At 36.8% G+C, this 16419-nt stretch overlaps 1 protein-coding gene and 1 long non-coding RNA gene across 3 annotated transcripts in view; one reads left to right on the top strand and one right to left on the bottom strand.

Moving 5' to 3' along the window:
* LOC120773841 overlaps window positions 1–16419 on the top strand; it is a 306574-nt gene that overhangs the window by 143502 nt on the left and 146653 nt on the right. The window lies entirely within an intron of this gene.
* The window catches only part of LOC120773840 (LIM/homeobox protein Lhx1), a 162830-nt gene that overhangs the window by 39224 nt on the left and 107187 nt on the right, over window positions 1–16419 (bottom strand). For both annotated transcript variants that reach the window (XM_040102969.1, XM_040102970.1), the window contains exons 4-5: window positions 1385–1575; window positions 488–706 (exon numbers count right to left, since the gene is read on the bottom strand). In XM_040102969.1, coding sequence (XP_039958903.1) covers window positions 488–706; window positions 1385–1575 — 410 coding nt within the window. The remainder of the gene's footprint in view (window positions 1–487; window positions 707–1384; window positions 1576–16419) is intronic.

The following is a 16419-nucleotide window of genomic DNA, read 5'->3' as shown; positions in this document are numbered from 1 at the left end:
TGTCACTACACTCTTATACCAAATTTGTAGTAAATATTATGAAAAACTGGTAAAAAAGACAAAACAAGACTATCATTTGAAGAGTGATCAAAAATCGTTAAAGAACAAAGCTTCGAAAATTGCAAAAAATTATGTTTCGATTTTTTTGGTTTTTGGTCTTCTTTAACTCAACAAAGAGACATAACTCTGCGTTTCGATAATTTTTCACATTTTAGTTTCATAATAATAAGCATGCGAGTAATCGTTCACACCTCCTTCACCAATGCCAATTACATTAATGCCCGTCGCCTTGATATCTCTCTTAAACGGCGCATTTATTTGCGATTTCGCCATGCGCCGCCTACATGCAAAGCGCTCATTCATCTTTGTGACTGTTTGCAGGCTTTGAAAATATGCGCCAACATTCACACACACACACACACCTTTATAATGTCTTTTGTATCACAAAATTTATTTTTTTGATGATTTTCGTTTATGCAAAACTCACCTGTATCACACGCATCGGCAACCCCGTCTCCTTGGCCAATTGTTCCCTAATGTGCCGTGTCGGTTTCGGTGTTTGATTAAATGCCGTTTTCAGTACTTCCAGTTGTTTGGCTTTTATCGTCGTTCGCGGGCCGCGTCGCTTCGAGCCGTTCGCATCGTCAGGACTCTTGTTCTCCGCCTGCGAATCACCCCGACCGTCAGGATCGCCATCTAAGGAACCCTGTAAACGGAAAGTTAAAGCGGATAATATAGAAATGTAATGCAATGTTGTGGGGCAAGTGTGTCTGATTTTTTTTTTGTTTTTTTTTTTTTGTTTTTTTTTTGTTTTGGTAAAGCTGAGCAATTTCATTTGCGCCGCCGCACAATGGCTTAACGTTGCATGCAATATATACTTGCCGCGCATATTTGTTGAATAACCATTTGCAAATCATTAATCATCAGCGGTAACACTACTAACACAATCGATTGGCCGACAGCGTACAACATCATCAGCAGCGCACCGCGCATAATCATCAAACGAACGGTCACAGCATCGATTTTGGCGGCGTTAAGCAGTCGGCAAGTCAAATGGCCAAGAATACACACGCACATACATAACTTTTTCGGAAATATTTTATGCCAATACAACAACTACAACACTTATAACAGCTCACAATGAGTTATGACTAAATATTTGGTGCGCCGCTGTGCCGCTTACACCAGCTGTTGCCGCCATTCACACTCGCTGCATGCAACATGTTGCGCGCTTTGCATTTTCTTTATATTTTTTTTATATTTTTTTTTTATATTTATTTATATTTTTTTATATTTTTTATATTTTTTTTATATTTTTTTTTATTATTTTTGATTTTTCTTATCGGCCTTTCATATACTTTAGTCATTTACTAATGATTATTACCTGATCGGAATCGTCATGCGTGTTTTTACTATCCGTGCTCATACTTTGTACTGAGATATCGGATGCTCCCAATGGTCCACCCGCTGAGTCGGGCCCATTCGGTCCCAATACGCCTAGGCCGAGCGGTGGCCCGCGCAAATGTGGCGGATCATCGTCGTCTTCGTCTTCGCTCGCGGAACCCATTAATGAATCTGTAATGATTTACAAGAACAAGAAAACACATTACATGTTGTGCTGCTTAGGAAATCAGTCGTAACGAGCGTTGTACGAAATCGGAATGGAAAATGTGTAAATGTGAAAATTACACAAAAATACTAATACGCACTAAATACGCGCTGCTTACTTGTTATTTGTTATAAATGGAAACGTATTGATGGCATGAAAAATGTATTTTTAATGCAAAATGTTTTGGGAACTCAAAGCGTTGCTCAGTTTAACTGCTTGCAATGCTTTTTGATACTTTTCTCTATGGTTTTTTGATTTTCATTTTTGGTTTTTGATTTTTTTTTTATTGTTTTTACTATTATTTCTATTGTTTTTTCCTTGTGTTCAATGAAAAGCGTTAAAATATTAACTTGGAAAGTAAGAGAGAAGTATAGGGTAAACAACCGTGTCTAAATTTAAACCAGTTGTGCTAGAATATTTCCAGCAATGGCCAATTATCAAAAGGTGGGAATACAAACAATAAATATGAATAAAAAAATCGTAAAAATAAAAATTTTGGTTCTGAAATAAACTTGGTTTGTGTCTATCTCTATTAAGTAAAATTTTCGTTCATATTATAATAATGTACATATTATCTACATATTTATGTATATGAGAAGAATGCGTTCAACTCCGCATGACCCAAATACTGAGCTCTATATGAAATATTTTGAAAATAGCAGACTGTTATTCGACACGGAAAAGGGCACTCAGTGCTACACTGTCTCGAGTGGAGTTCTGCAAGGTTTAGGCTGTCTACTATGGAACTTGATGTACGACGGTGTGTTAAGAATAGATCAACCAAAACACGTGAAAACAGTCGCATATGCGGATGACCTCATAGTGGTACTAGTGGCTAACCATCTGAATGACCCCCAGTTCAAAAGTAGTGATAGCATAAATGGTATGCGCCAATGGTTTTGCTACCATGAGTTTACATTTGGCCGAGCAGAAACGGTAGTCTTGATCATAAGCACAAAGAAGGTGAAAGAAATACTAGCACTAACCTTTGGGAAATGCGACATTATTTCATAGCTGCAGTCGAAATATATGGGAGTAATATTGGACCTAAATTAAAATTTAGGAACCCCTGGTGTATTGTTCGGGTAAAGCAAGCAAAATATCTAAAACTCTTATCAATAATAATGGCCATTAAGGGGAGCGTGCGTTCCGTAATATTGTATGCAGCATCAATATGGATACAGACACTAGATATCCTTACTGCTATACGGGTAACAAGTGCTTTCCGAACGATATCAAGCGAGGCTGATGAAGTTCTAGCTAATATGCTGCTCATTGACATCCAGGGAGACGAATTCACGCGATTGAACCAGCTATCAGAGTCGTTTGTAGGCGTAAAAAAGGAGAGAACTAAAAGCATAACAATGTGGCAGCAATGGTAGCAACCCTCAAACACACGACGGTGGGCCTACAGACTAATACCGCCCATCCATTCGTGGACAGATATTAAACATGGGGACCTAGACTGCCACCTAACCCAAATACTAAGTGGACATGGATGCTTTAGAAGCTACCTTTTCCGATCCGACGTATACAGAGTGCATATAAGACCCTGAGCACTTATTTTTTCAATGCTCTCGGTTTTCAAATGTAAAGGAAAAGTTAAAAGCTTAACTTGTCGGTAATTTTTCGGTGGAAAATTTGACAGCTCTCATGTGCCAGTCTTTTGGTAAATGGAAAGCTGTCAGCTAAGCGTCTGCTTTAATTATGACAAATCTAAGGGATATACAGTATATATAAACGCGTCAGTCAGTCCGTATGATAGATAATACTTAAAGTCTTTCTCGCTCCCTTGACGTAATACTTAATCCGGTGGTTCCGTTGGCGAGATATGAGTTGGGAGTAGGTTAGGTTTGGCGGTTTGGCTTTCAATACTTCCTCCTACCATAAAAAATACCCTTTTAATGCACCTTTTAATGGTATTATAGCTTCGGTGCAGTCGAAGTTAACGGTTTGCTTAACCGGTTTTTTTTAATATGTGGTTACATATATTATTGTTTGCTGTTTTTTATTTAATATTTTCTAAATTATTTCTCTTATTTTAATATTTTTCGCATTTAAAACTACAACAAAAAATAAAATTATTTCGTAGTAAATTAAATTATTTATGCAAGTGTCTTATGTTTCTTTCTTTTCAGGTAAGCTTTGATAATCTATATGGTATTTATCAGGGAATTTTTTTAAGGTAATTCATGTTAATTATTTGAAATATATTTTACTAAACAGATCTAATGCTGATTGGCAAATTTTTGTAATTGTTATGTGGAATATATATTTTGATTTAATTTAAAAAAAATTAATTTTTTTAAAATATTTCGAAAATTTAAAATTTAATCCTTTCGAACCCCGTCCACTATATTTAGCAGTTGGATTTTTTCCCACTATATCTATCGCTTTAACTATGCATAACTTTTGTATATTCATACATACTTACATAATTATGAACTTGTCACGCACCCTCCAACACATCAGACATGCTACGCAAGCCTCTACTTTTGACAAGTCTGTGAACTTTAACCCTTGAGTACACGCCTCTTCCGCGACTAAGCACTCCGCATAAGCGCACATCCTTTCAATTTCCTTTTATTGACATACACACATAAAGATATATATATATAAAGTGATGCAACGCCACTTTACCCATTAGTTACTTAGCTTAGGTTACCCAGCAGCGACAACAACAATAACCATAATGTATCATATTGCCATAGTTATTTTTGCCCGAAATTGCTTAACAAGATGATGAATCAACTTAACAAATGCAATAAATAATATTTGCGCAGCTAATCTCACACCAATGCGAATTGAATGCCCAACGAATTGAGGCCCAGCGGCACGTGACCGCGCGCGTGTGCCTTATTGAATGCCGCTGCGCACAGCAACACAAAGCAAAGTTGCTGAATAAAGGAATGTCTATGTGTATGTGTCTGATAAGTAGCCGCAGCAGACAATCAGCGGGCATTAAAGCTGCCGCGACCGTCGCTGCATTCACTGCCGCAATTGTTTGTCGCCAAACGCCACACATATAACATACACACACACATACATAGTAGTATATGGCATGTACACGACTCCATTGTTTTCGTATTTGCATTTATGTGTAGTTGTTGTCCTTGCTGGTGTTGCAAGTGGTTCGTTTGCATTTCTATTGCCGACACACGCCAACATCAGCGTCAACGGCGGCTGTGTCTTATCAAAGTCGTACCATGCAAAATGCTGACACGCGCGCGACACTCACGCATGCAAGTGGCAGGCGCACCGACAGACAGACCGACAGATATTTGAGCCCTATCCATACGCAGGTTGTCGGTAGTCAGACAACCGTTGCATACATTTTGGCACTTAAGCGCTTTGTGCTCGAAAATTAATCGCTTTTTAAAATGTGGTGCCTTGAGACCTACGCTTAGTAGTAAAAGACACACTGGTAGGTTGTCGCGCACTTGCACGGCCTCAAAGGACATTTTAATGAGCATATTATGAAGAAAGAGTGAAGCGTGTACGACGATCACTGTGTTTGTTAATAGACTCAATAAAAGTGAGGAAAAAATCAGCTTGTCTCCATCTGGTAAATATTTCGGCGAAAAACAAGTGAATTTTAAAATATGTGTGGCAGCATGAGAAAGCTCTCCTGGGAAATTTGTTATGCAAATAAGATTTGAATAATTAAGTACTCAACGCCATTGAATTAGTAAACTGAAATCCAAATTAAAATCGTTAAATAAGGAATTTGAGAGATACTTTGTTGCATTGTTTGTCACAAACTGAGCAATTATACTGAAAAATAAGCTCGTTAAGTTGTAAGGTGACCACTTCATGTCCTCTGTTTCTGTTGATTGAAAAGAGCAATTAATTGTCAGTAATTTAAAATACTCCACGCTACCACTTCAAGACAAATAATTTGATTTGAGTAGATATAAAATTAAGTTCTTTCGTTATGTTTCTTTACACTTGTATATAATTTATATATGTAATATGTATATAATATATAATATTTATATAATATAGATTATTATACAATTCAATTCTATAATTTCTTAAAAAATTGTTCAGATCAGACCACCACAGCGCATAGCTGCCAAACAAACTGACTATTCAAAATTCAGAGAAATATCTCTTTGTACGCTTTTATGCAAATATGTCCTGAGAATGATAAAACTAGAACTAAGGACTTTTTACAAACATTGTTCCAAAAAAGTCTTCTAAGTAATCCACACCAGATGTAATATACTTATGCCAACGATTTTTCCAGTCCTCGAAACACTTTCCATAGGCACTTTTTTTGGGATGGCCTTCAGCTCCTTCAACGAATTTCGTTTAATCTCTTCAAACGACTGAAAACGGGTTCCACTGAGCGGAAATTTAAGTTAGGAAAACAAGAAAAAGTCACACAGAGCCAAATCTGTTGAATACAGTGGTTGACCGATGGTATTTATAGCGTTTTTGGCTTTAAATTCAGTCACAATCGTAGCTTGATGCGTTGGTGATTATTATCGTGTAGAATCCATGAATTGTTCTTCAACAATTCGGCCGTTTTCGACGGTTGTTCTTGCGTAAACGCATCAATACGGCCAAATAGAACTCGTTTTTGACCGTCTGTCCCTCTGGAACAAATTCATGATGCACCAAAAACGAATATCAAAAAAACAATTAGCATTAAATGGTGTGTTTTTTTTTTTTTGGTTTCGGCTTGTTTTTTTCCTTACATTCCGATGATTGTTGACTTGTTTGCATGTCAAATTCTTAAATCCATGTCCCATCGGCAGTTATAATGCTCTCCATGAATGTGAGATCGGAATTTGCACGTTCAAGCAAGTCCCAAGATAACTGTTTGCGGTACTCTTCTTGAAGAAAATTCAGCTATATCGGGAATAGTCGTTTCATACCCAAAATATCCACCAAAATCAGTCGAACGGACTTGCGAAAGATGTCGAGCTTTCCTGATACTTGCCTGACGATTTTCCATATTTTTAATATTTTCATCTGTTGAATATGTCGCAGGTCGTCCAGAACGTGGCATGTCTTCAACGATCTCTCGGCCATCTTTGAAGGCTTTGTACCACTCGTAGGCTTGTGTTTTTGATAAAACTGAAGCGTAAGCGCTTGCCAACAGTCGCAACGATTCCGCACACGAATTGGTTAGAAATATATATATTTGAGACAAATTCTTTGTGCGATATTTATATTCATTGTAAAAATCGAAAAACACTATTGAGGTGTACCGACTTGAGCAACTGCTGTAAACAAACTGGTTGAGAGATCGCGCTCATATTTGGTATAGTACTTAAGGACAGTCCAACTTAGCAAAATACTTTGTTTTCAAATATCATTTACCCGTAGAATTAATTTACAATTTCTGGATGCTCTTTCCACAGTGTGTATGAATTCCTTCAAACTGAACAGAAAGTCAATAAAAACAGGATATTATCTTATATATCTGTACTTCGTGCGCTAACGTGACGTCACCGACGCCATTAATATTTGAAAAGGAGAGCTTGAAGTTCTTCCATTTTCTGTCACTTAGTTTCCTAAACAGTCACACCCAGTCAAACTGTCTTTAGTCGATGTCTTTTTTAGAGCGTTCTTGCCATTCTGTAGCCCAAAACTAACTGAGATTAGAGTTATAGGTGACCTTACGAGATATGCTTGTGTTTTTTTTTAAGAATTCCAACATTTTATAGGATACTAATATGATCATTTAAGGTTAATATGAAGTCAAATATTTTTGTGACATCAAAGATGCCATGGCCCCATTTTTTTCGTGATTATTTTTCTCTGTTCCGTATAGTTTCATCTGATATGATTTTTTCCTTTAAGTCTCAACATTTTTTTGAAAGCCTTAGCAATTTGTAAAGCCTCTTGAATTTAAATATTGTTTCCAGGTAATTGAAATATTTCGGATCCAGTACATCTTTCACCACCACAATCTACATCCAATACAGAAACTAAATTAGAGGAACCAGGTTAAATTTTCTTTTTCTTTATTCCTTGTTAAGCAGAAACTTCCGAAAAAGTCCAAAAAATATGCAAAATAGCTGTTCCTTTTTTTTTAAACAAATATTCTTATTATTTAAAACTGCTGATTTTGTTTTAAAGTTTTTCCTTTTTTACGTTTAAAAGAGTCAACCGTTTGCGTAAAGTTACTGCCACCTTAACCTACACATTCACCTCAATCCCAAAAGCTGACATTTACTGCTTCTGACGCGTCATTGATATAAAACGAAATGACATGGAATGATTTGGCTGCACTAAAATCCCTTTGGGGAATTCGTTGGCTGCTGCCTTTACAGACAGGGTAGTAAAGCGTCTGTGGCGCATAAACTTCAACCTACCGGTTTGACAGTACAAACGCTTACTCACATACATACATAAAAGAGAAGTGAGATTAATGTAACTGCCTTTGAAAGACAGATTTGTGCAATTTTTTCGAGTGCACAGATTTTCAACAACAACAACAACAATAAACCGATAGTCAAACATAGTTAACTTCGCATCAAAACCGCCCGTCCGCTTGTTTTTGTTGGGTGTTGAAAATTTTATTAGATTTGTCAACATTTTATCGTTTGTTATATAACTACATACATATACATATATAAATATGTACGTGTATAGCTGCCACACTTGAAGGCACTGAAATGCCCTTTAACATTTCCGTTCAGTAATTTCTTGCATATTGTGGAGCCGTGCGGATATGGGCTGTGTAACGGGATATGTTAAACGGCGCGCTTATGATAAATTGCCAATTGCCGTTGCGTAAATGTGTGCGTGTCGTTGTGCAGGGTTAGTTGTATCAGCAGTGCTCTTTTATGCCTTTCTTGTGGGGTTGTTGTCGCCCAGGCGGAGTTTCATTGTTTGTGCTGGTGTTTGACTGGTTTTCACCGACTGCCTTCTGCTTGATGTGCCTCATCTGTTACGAATTAGATTATGCATAATAAAGTTTAATTTATGCGCCACTGCTGCCATGAAAAAAAAAACAAAAACAGCGATATGAGAGCCGGTGTCAGCGTGTGCTTTGTGGGTAGACATGTCTAAATGTGACCATAATTAACGGAATTGAGTAGGAGACACTTAAGGTAAGGAAAGGACTTGCCAGTTGTGATTTTAACAATGTAGTGGGAATTTTTTCTTAAAAAATAGGTTTTATGTATTTCTAAATTTTAGTGTTTTGTTTTTTTAAGTTTAAGGGGGCTTCCAAATATTTTTGTTATTAAAAATCATTACTAAATAACTTTTTTTAAGCAGTCGTAGGTTTAAATATTAGAAGAAGAATTTTTAGACCCAATCCTAATAGGAATATCAATAAGTTTGAACTTGTTGATTTAGTAGGGTTTAAATGATTATTTTTATTATTTTTTTGGACCTTTCGGTATTGCTTTTTTATGCTTTCCATCAGAATAATACACAAATGGGGAGCATTTGAACTTGTGGAACACTAAATATTGAGTAGTCGAAAAAGTCTTTTCGTATTTCTAATCAAACTTCAGCTTTTTTTTAATATTTATACTAATATATAAATAAACAAATATGCACCAGTTTGGTCCACCACTTTTTGCTATTTTTTCGCTAGAGACATTATACCATCAGTGTAAAACTTTCATCGGAATCGAAATTTCCACAACGGAAGCGAGCGAACAATTTTTGTGCTACACGAACTGATCCAGTAAGTCTCCGTAAGCTTCACAAATTTCATTCGCGGCTTGCATGGCATTCTTCCCTTTTTTTATAAAAAAAAATCCAAAATATAGCGAATTTCTTCATTATTCCCACTCATTTTTGAACAGCTGTAACTTTTTTTCAACTTCCCCGAATTTTATTTCCAACACCATATGGTATGACACATTGTGATTGGTAGCACTGTAGATATAGTACGTACGACCGCACCGACATCTATTGACAAAATACGAAAAGACTTTTTCGACTGCCTAATAGCAATAGAAAATGGGTTAGCTGATTAATGGTTAATGATTTAGCCATGTCCGTCCGTCTGTATGTAAACTCTCGAACTTCTTTATTTGCGAAAATACCGTTTACTCGGTTATAGTCGAGTTGTAGACGCGAACTAATCCCTTAATGTTTGACATAGCGATCTAAAGTTATGAACACGACCTTTTCTCTCTAAGACGCTGATCAGTTGTCGGAACCGCCGATATCGGACCACTACAGCATATAGCCGCCATACAAACTGAATGATCGGAATGCATTGAAAGAATTGTAAAGAATCCTAAGGCAACACCACAATTTTCGAATACATTTTTCAGATCGGGTCACTAAAGCATAGAGCTGACCTACAAACTGAGCGATCGGAATTAAGTTTCTTTAAGGAATCTTTCGCATTTTTTCTATTTTGAAAATTTCTTTATATTTCGCCCCGCTTAGTTTCATATTTTTTATCTCAACAACATCTTGTTATTTAATTTTCAAATTCTTAGTATACAGTTCCCACACTAGCCAAGCTTTCTTGTTTACATCACTTATGTTGCAAGTTGCACGTATAATGCGCACGTTGATAGGCAACTTAAGTATAAACAAATCTAAATGGCAACACCAAACTTGAAGAGCTTCAAAACACGTGTTAATATAACACATCTTGTAACAACAACAATAACAAGAAGAGCGGCAACAACAGCAAAACACTTCAATTAACTTCAACAACACTTCATACAAGTGGCACATGCAAGTGGCCACTTCATTTTGTTTGCCACAAAATTCGAACTTAATTTCTTTTCACGCATTCACTCACTCCTCGAATGCGCCGTTTATGACGACCGCGACAACGATTTCCTTTACTTCCTGCCATCCAAGTAAACAACCCTCTGCTTGAAGGACACACTACCCAACCAAGTATTTTGGGGTGTAAGCATGCGTATGTTAACATGTGTATGTGCATAATGGGCTGTGTAGACAGTAAACACACACATACACGCAGCCATGGGTGGAAACAAAGCATTCAAAGTTATTGTTTGTGTTATTTTTGTGCTTGTAGCCGAAAGCACTTGTTGTACTTCTTCGTCCATGTGGCAAACGATTTTGTTGTTATTGTTCTTGTAAAATAGCAATTATGCCATTGAAGGCTTCGCATGTTTTCCCACCCAAAGCATGTACGTAGAGCACACCCCCCGCCACAGTTAACGTTACAAAAACAACAGAACACTGAAAAAAGCAAAAAACAAAAAAGAGGAACCCGGCACAGATGCGGCTCGCACACTTGAATATTTGGGACAACAAAAGCTCACAAAAAAATAAATAGCAAAATTTTTTTCTGCTTAACCGCCTCCTTCGAACCACCCTCTCTGCCACGCCTCGTTCTACATTGTTTGCTTCTCCAGCATACATTGCCGTTTCGCATGCCCAATTCTTAGTTTTGAGATAAGCGACAACAATACGCAACGATAACAGAAAAAAGTAAGCACACAAAAGCAACAACAGTAAAATGTTTTCCCAAAAACCCATAAAAACTATGACACGAACGATTTTCGAAAGTGAATTCTCAAACATGCACTTATTTTTCGCTTAAGAAATTCTTCTAGTGTTTGTCTTGTGCAAACACTTCTGCGATATTGGTGGCGCTGCAGCAGCAGCGATAACGATTAAAGCTGCTACACGTGACCCCAGCACTTCAATGGATAGCTCAAACTGGTGCGAACGCTTTGTGGACGGCTGTTTGAAGGCGTATGAGGCGCAAGTGCAATGCAAACAATGAGATATTGCCTCACAGAGTTCATCAAATCGGTTGTTTGAAAGCAAAAAAAGTCGATAACCTGGGAATGCAAATATTGTGGCATTAGTTCGGTTGCACTATACAAAAAAATGTTTTTTTTTAGTACTATGTCGTTACAGATTGCTTGCAACAGCGTTTCAGGATGCTCTCAAAATATTAATTAATTTTAAAAAATATGTGAAGCCTTTCCCAAACTCGGTTAAGCAATGTTTTAACTGATTTGCTATTGCAGAAGTTTAATATGAAAACTGATGTTCTCTATTTATCATTATTATGTCAATAGTACTGGAAATTTAACAAAATTCAATAGATAATGCACCTCGAATCGTGTGTTGAACTTGTGAAACGAATGTTGAGCTTGTGAAACGTACATTGAACTTGTGAAACCTACATTGAACTTGTGAAACGTACATTGAACTTGTGAAACGTATGTGAACTTCTGAAACACCTATCGCCGTTACGATTAAAACTCAATTCAAATGTTTTGGCAACTCACCAGCTAAACATTTATTATTTTGTTTATTTTTCTTATAATATAAACTATTTTGTTGGATAATTGCAGATTTAATAAAAAAGTTAAGATAAAAAAATAAGTTATACTAGTTTGACATGAAGCCTAAACCTAAGCATTTAACTTGTGTGCCAACATAACCGCACTAATTTTTAATGAGAGACAACTTTGGTGAATCCTGAGGCTTGATCTAAGAGAATATACCTTTTTCGGTTTAGCTATAAGCTATAATTGGACTTATGAAACAAATTGTAATCTATTATTGAACTTGTGAAACACTTTTATTGCTAACCACATAAACAAAACGTGAATACTTAAGGACCAAAATCTGCTTATTTTCTAAGTTAAATTATACCTATGCCTTATTTTGACTTCCAACAGACTTTGCTATCAGCCTTAAAACATAAAAAAGAAGCGTAAAAAAAGTATAAAAACATCTAAAAATACAAAAGGTTCTGACATCGTAATCTCCGGAGCTATTGTGTAGTAAAATTTACACAATTTTTAGCGTAAGTTAAAATCAATACCTGAATAACTCTTCACTAATGCCAAGACTGCGAAAATATGCAAAGGAGCAGGCCTAGCCAATTCGCTTAATCCTCATAGATTGATTTGACCAAGCTAAGTTTCAATTATGCACAGCTGAATTTCAAGCGTTTTCAATAAAATTCGTTGCAACTATTTGAACTTTGCTAGCGTCGAATATGCGGAAATGTCATTGTCTCATTATACCATTCCGTTCAGCATTGTTAATAGTAGCACATACACTTGCAACTATGTGGGGACTTCTTCTACTTGTTTCTTCTGAATAATTTGTCTATGTATGCTTCGCTGTTTACGGCAACAATAAATTTCTGGCTAGCTCTGGCTTTTGAAACATTTAGTCATGTAAGAAGCCTGTCTTTGCCTTGTATGGTTCCTTTTGTGTGAATTTTATTTTCGATTTGCTTTGATTCAGTTACTCTACCCAGACGCGTCCGGTGCTTCACTTTGTTTACTTGCCACATTTTTATGTCTTCTCTGGCGTAATGTAACATCGACGCGTTTTGCTGTGACTTGTACTAAACTTCAGGGTCACATTTAAGTGCGGTAAAGTCACATACATATGTATGTTCGTGTACTTGTTCCATTTTTGGGTTAGCCATGCTGTCATAGGTCTTGAAAGAGGCAGACGAGATGCTTAGGTGGTATGAGACATATGTGTATTTGTGTAAAGAAGTTGTTTGAAAATGGAAAAAAATATTGAAACAGTTTAAGAGATATTTTTTATTTGTGAAATTTAATGAAGATTACAGTACTGTGTTCGAAAAATCAGTTTGTGAACTTCTGGAACACTTGGATGATTAGAGTTATGTTACAGGTTTCAATTATAATTGTGAACTATTTTTTACACCCTGAACAGGGTATATAAATGTTGCCACGAAATTTCTAACACCCTGAAGGAAACGTCTGAAACCTCATAAAGAGATAGGTGTATAAATGATCAGCGTAACAAGCTGATTTAGCCATGTCCTTCTGCGAAGCAGTTCCTCAGTTTCTAATTTATCATTATCCAAGGGAATGCAACAATTAAATTTGTATCAGCTGTCCTTAGGAAAATCTAGACGAATATATTTTTCTCGAACTATTTGCAGCAATAATAATATGATATTGAGCTTGCAAATAACTTTTGAACTTGTGGAACACCGGATTTTTACCTAATACAATGCTTGAAAACACGATTTTTGTCAGAATTTTGGATTATAATTAAACTACCACTTCTGTGCTTAGTTTATTGCAACTCTATGTAAAGCTGTTGGTCTGCAAATACTTAATGAACTTGTGAAACACTGAAAATCTAGTTGGATTCAATAGCATTTTAGTATATTTGTTCACTATTTTTTATAGTTCAACTCAGTAAGAGCTTGCAAAGAGCTTTTGAACTTGTGGAACACTGGCTATTTATCTAATACAATGCTTGAAAAGCACGTTTGTTATTATTATTTTGGATTATAATTATACTATTTAGTTTTAAAAAGATGCTTTAGTTGGAATATAATTACTGAAATCCCTTCAAAACCGCTTATTGCGGCCTTATTGCTGTAAATTCGCTGAGCGGCAACCTAAGCTTGGTAGTGGAACGTTACCCTCAGTTTCATTTATACTTGTATGTACATATATACCACTTCTGTTCTCGGTTTATCGCAACTCTATGTATCTCCACTTGTATGGTCACCAGTGGCCACTTGAACAAGTGCCGCGCGGTACTTGCGACAGCGTTGCTGCAACAACTACCAATATTTACCAAAGCGGAAGGTCGCCAAGAATTGTTGTTGTTATTGTATTCCGGCTATCTGTTTCGTTGGTAAACACATCTCATCGCACAAACTCTGTGGGTGTGTGGGTGGGGGAGGAGTCTACAACACTAGTGCACCCGCCCGCCCGCACACCACACACCCATCACCCATCCATCAACTTATCCAAAGCTTAACAAAGCACAAAGTGTTTGCGTTGACTGACAGCAAGTGAGTTGAAAATTTCGGTTGTTTCACTTTTGTTTGTTTATTTGGGTTTTCTGGTTGGAAAGTTTATCTCGGTGGTACCCAATTGAGTGACTGGTTGGTGTTGCTGCCGCGCTGCTGCTGGTTGTTGTTGGTTGCTTTGTGGTGGTTCGTGAGCGCTTATTGTTTGCTTTAATTGTTGTTCTTGTTGTTGTTGCTTTTGCTCTTGAGCTGCTGTTGTTGTTTACCCACCCGCTATTTGCCTGCACTTGGCCTTTGGCACACCTATTTGTGCCTCAGTCACAGCTTCCACCATTCACTTTCAATCGATAACGTTCGCTTGCCTCCTTGCTGGCTTGCTACACGCACAACTCAACACTTGCCACACGACGCGTGTAATGCGTGGCACATTATAGACTTACTGCGCTGCATAAGTATGTATCTATATGCGTTTGTATGTGTATGCATCGCAGTTTTTTCATGTTTCTCCCGCTTTGACGCACACACATTAATTTCGAGTTAGTTTTGCATCATATGCTACACCATGCAGAAAAATCGTCTAAACGCGTTACCGCCAGCAGACGAACGCAGCCACAGCTGAGACTACCGAGAAATACACACCAGAGAATATCCTTTGAGCTGGATTGTACGTATGTATGTCTCTGTAAAACTGTGTATGTGTGTGCGTGCCGGCAATTCGATTTTATGGGAAACTATTAAAGACCTCGCACAGTCGAGTTGAGTGGTGTGTCGGAGCCGCCACCAGCTGGCTTGTGGCTTAAGCCTGTGGCAGTTACAATGCCTTCAGCGCCTTCGGTCAGCCACTTGAGGCAGGCGCTGCTACTTCGCCGTGTTCGTGTGTTTCATGCGCATGGATGCGGAACAGATCGGCGGATTTTCCACGTGAATGCGCGCCTTGCGAATGGATACCCTGCTTGGCTGTATGGATGGGTGCTGTAACGCGGTGTTTTCGCAATCGCCAACAGATTTGTGCGCTCTTCGCCGACTGTCCATCAGCTTAGCGTTCATAACTTGTCTGCGAGCGCATTTGTTTGTAGAAATTAGGTTAATACCGGCTGCGGCGCATAATCGCGAGTTCCAACTTGTGGCACGTTGCAGTCACTTGCATCTGTAGACTGTATATAGCACCTTGCTTAGCGGTTGCACTCTTCGTTGCATCTTTTAATATTTTGCGTTTGTCGTTTTTGTTTTACTTTTTTTAGTCGCTGGTGTCCAACTGACAGTTGCGATTTGCGCGTGTTAATTGAAAGCTACAAAAAACAGCAAGATGGGTTTGGTGGCAAGTGCCACAAGTTGTTGAAACACGAGTATATATGTGTAATGCTCTCTTAAAGCTTTAATTGCATGGGAAAGTAGTTTTGTTGTCAAATTTATTGTTGCTTGCTTTACGAAAGTGTTGAGCTAAACAAAAGTGAGATTGGATAACAGTAACTTTTATTTTATGAAAGTAATTTGTTAAAGAAACCCGAAGGATTTGAAAATCATATATATTTTTAGAAGTAATCATTACTTTTAAGTACCATTACAATTACATGTAATCTTCAATTAAAAAAATTAAGGATTTAAAAAAAATATATATATTTTTAAAAGTAATCATTACTTTTAAGGACCACTCCAAATACGTGTAATCATTACTTTAAGTGTTATTAATGGGTTCATAACATTTTTATGATGTTTTCAATTCGTTATCATGTAAATGGTAATGATTACTGCAATTATGAAATATTACTGTATTTTGTTTTGACCATTACTAACATCCTTGATAAATCTTTAGTTTTTGTTTAGTTCAAAAGAGGAGGTAATTGTGATCTAACCGTTTGTTAATGACTATAACAGTATTGCACAATTTTAATTTATTAAAATGCTGTTTGTTTACAAAATATTAAATATTTAAATAAATATATTTTTTATGTAATCATTACTTTTAATGTTGGTGTTTAAATATCCTTACTATTATATGCTATATACATTAATTACTATTGAAGACTACGGATCATTAGAATCATATTCACAATTAATCATAATGTAATTAGCAATGATTACTTTACTAATTAAATATTTTTGTAATGATTATTGAAGCTTT

The sequence above is a fragment of the Bactrocera tryoni genome, chromosome 4 (genome assembly GCF_016617805.1).
Source record: "Bactrocera tryoni isolate S06 chromosome 4, CSIRO_BtryS06_freeze2, whole genome shotgun sequence".
Taxonomy (NCBI): domain Eukaryota; kingdom Metazoa; phylum Arthropoda; class Insecta; order Diptera; family Tephritidae; genus Bactrocera; species Bactrocera tryoni.
This window is presented reverse-complemented; position numbering and strand designations above follow the sequence as displayed.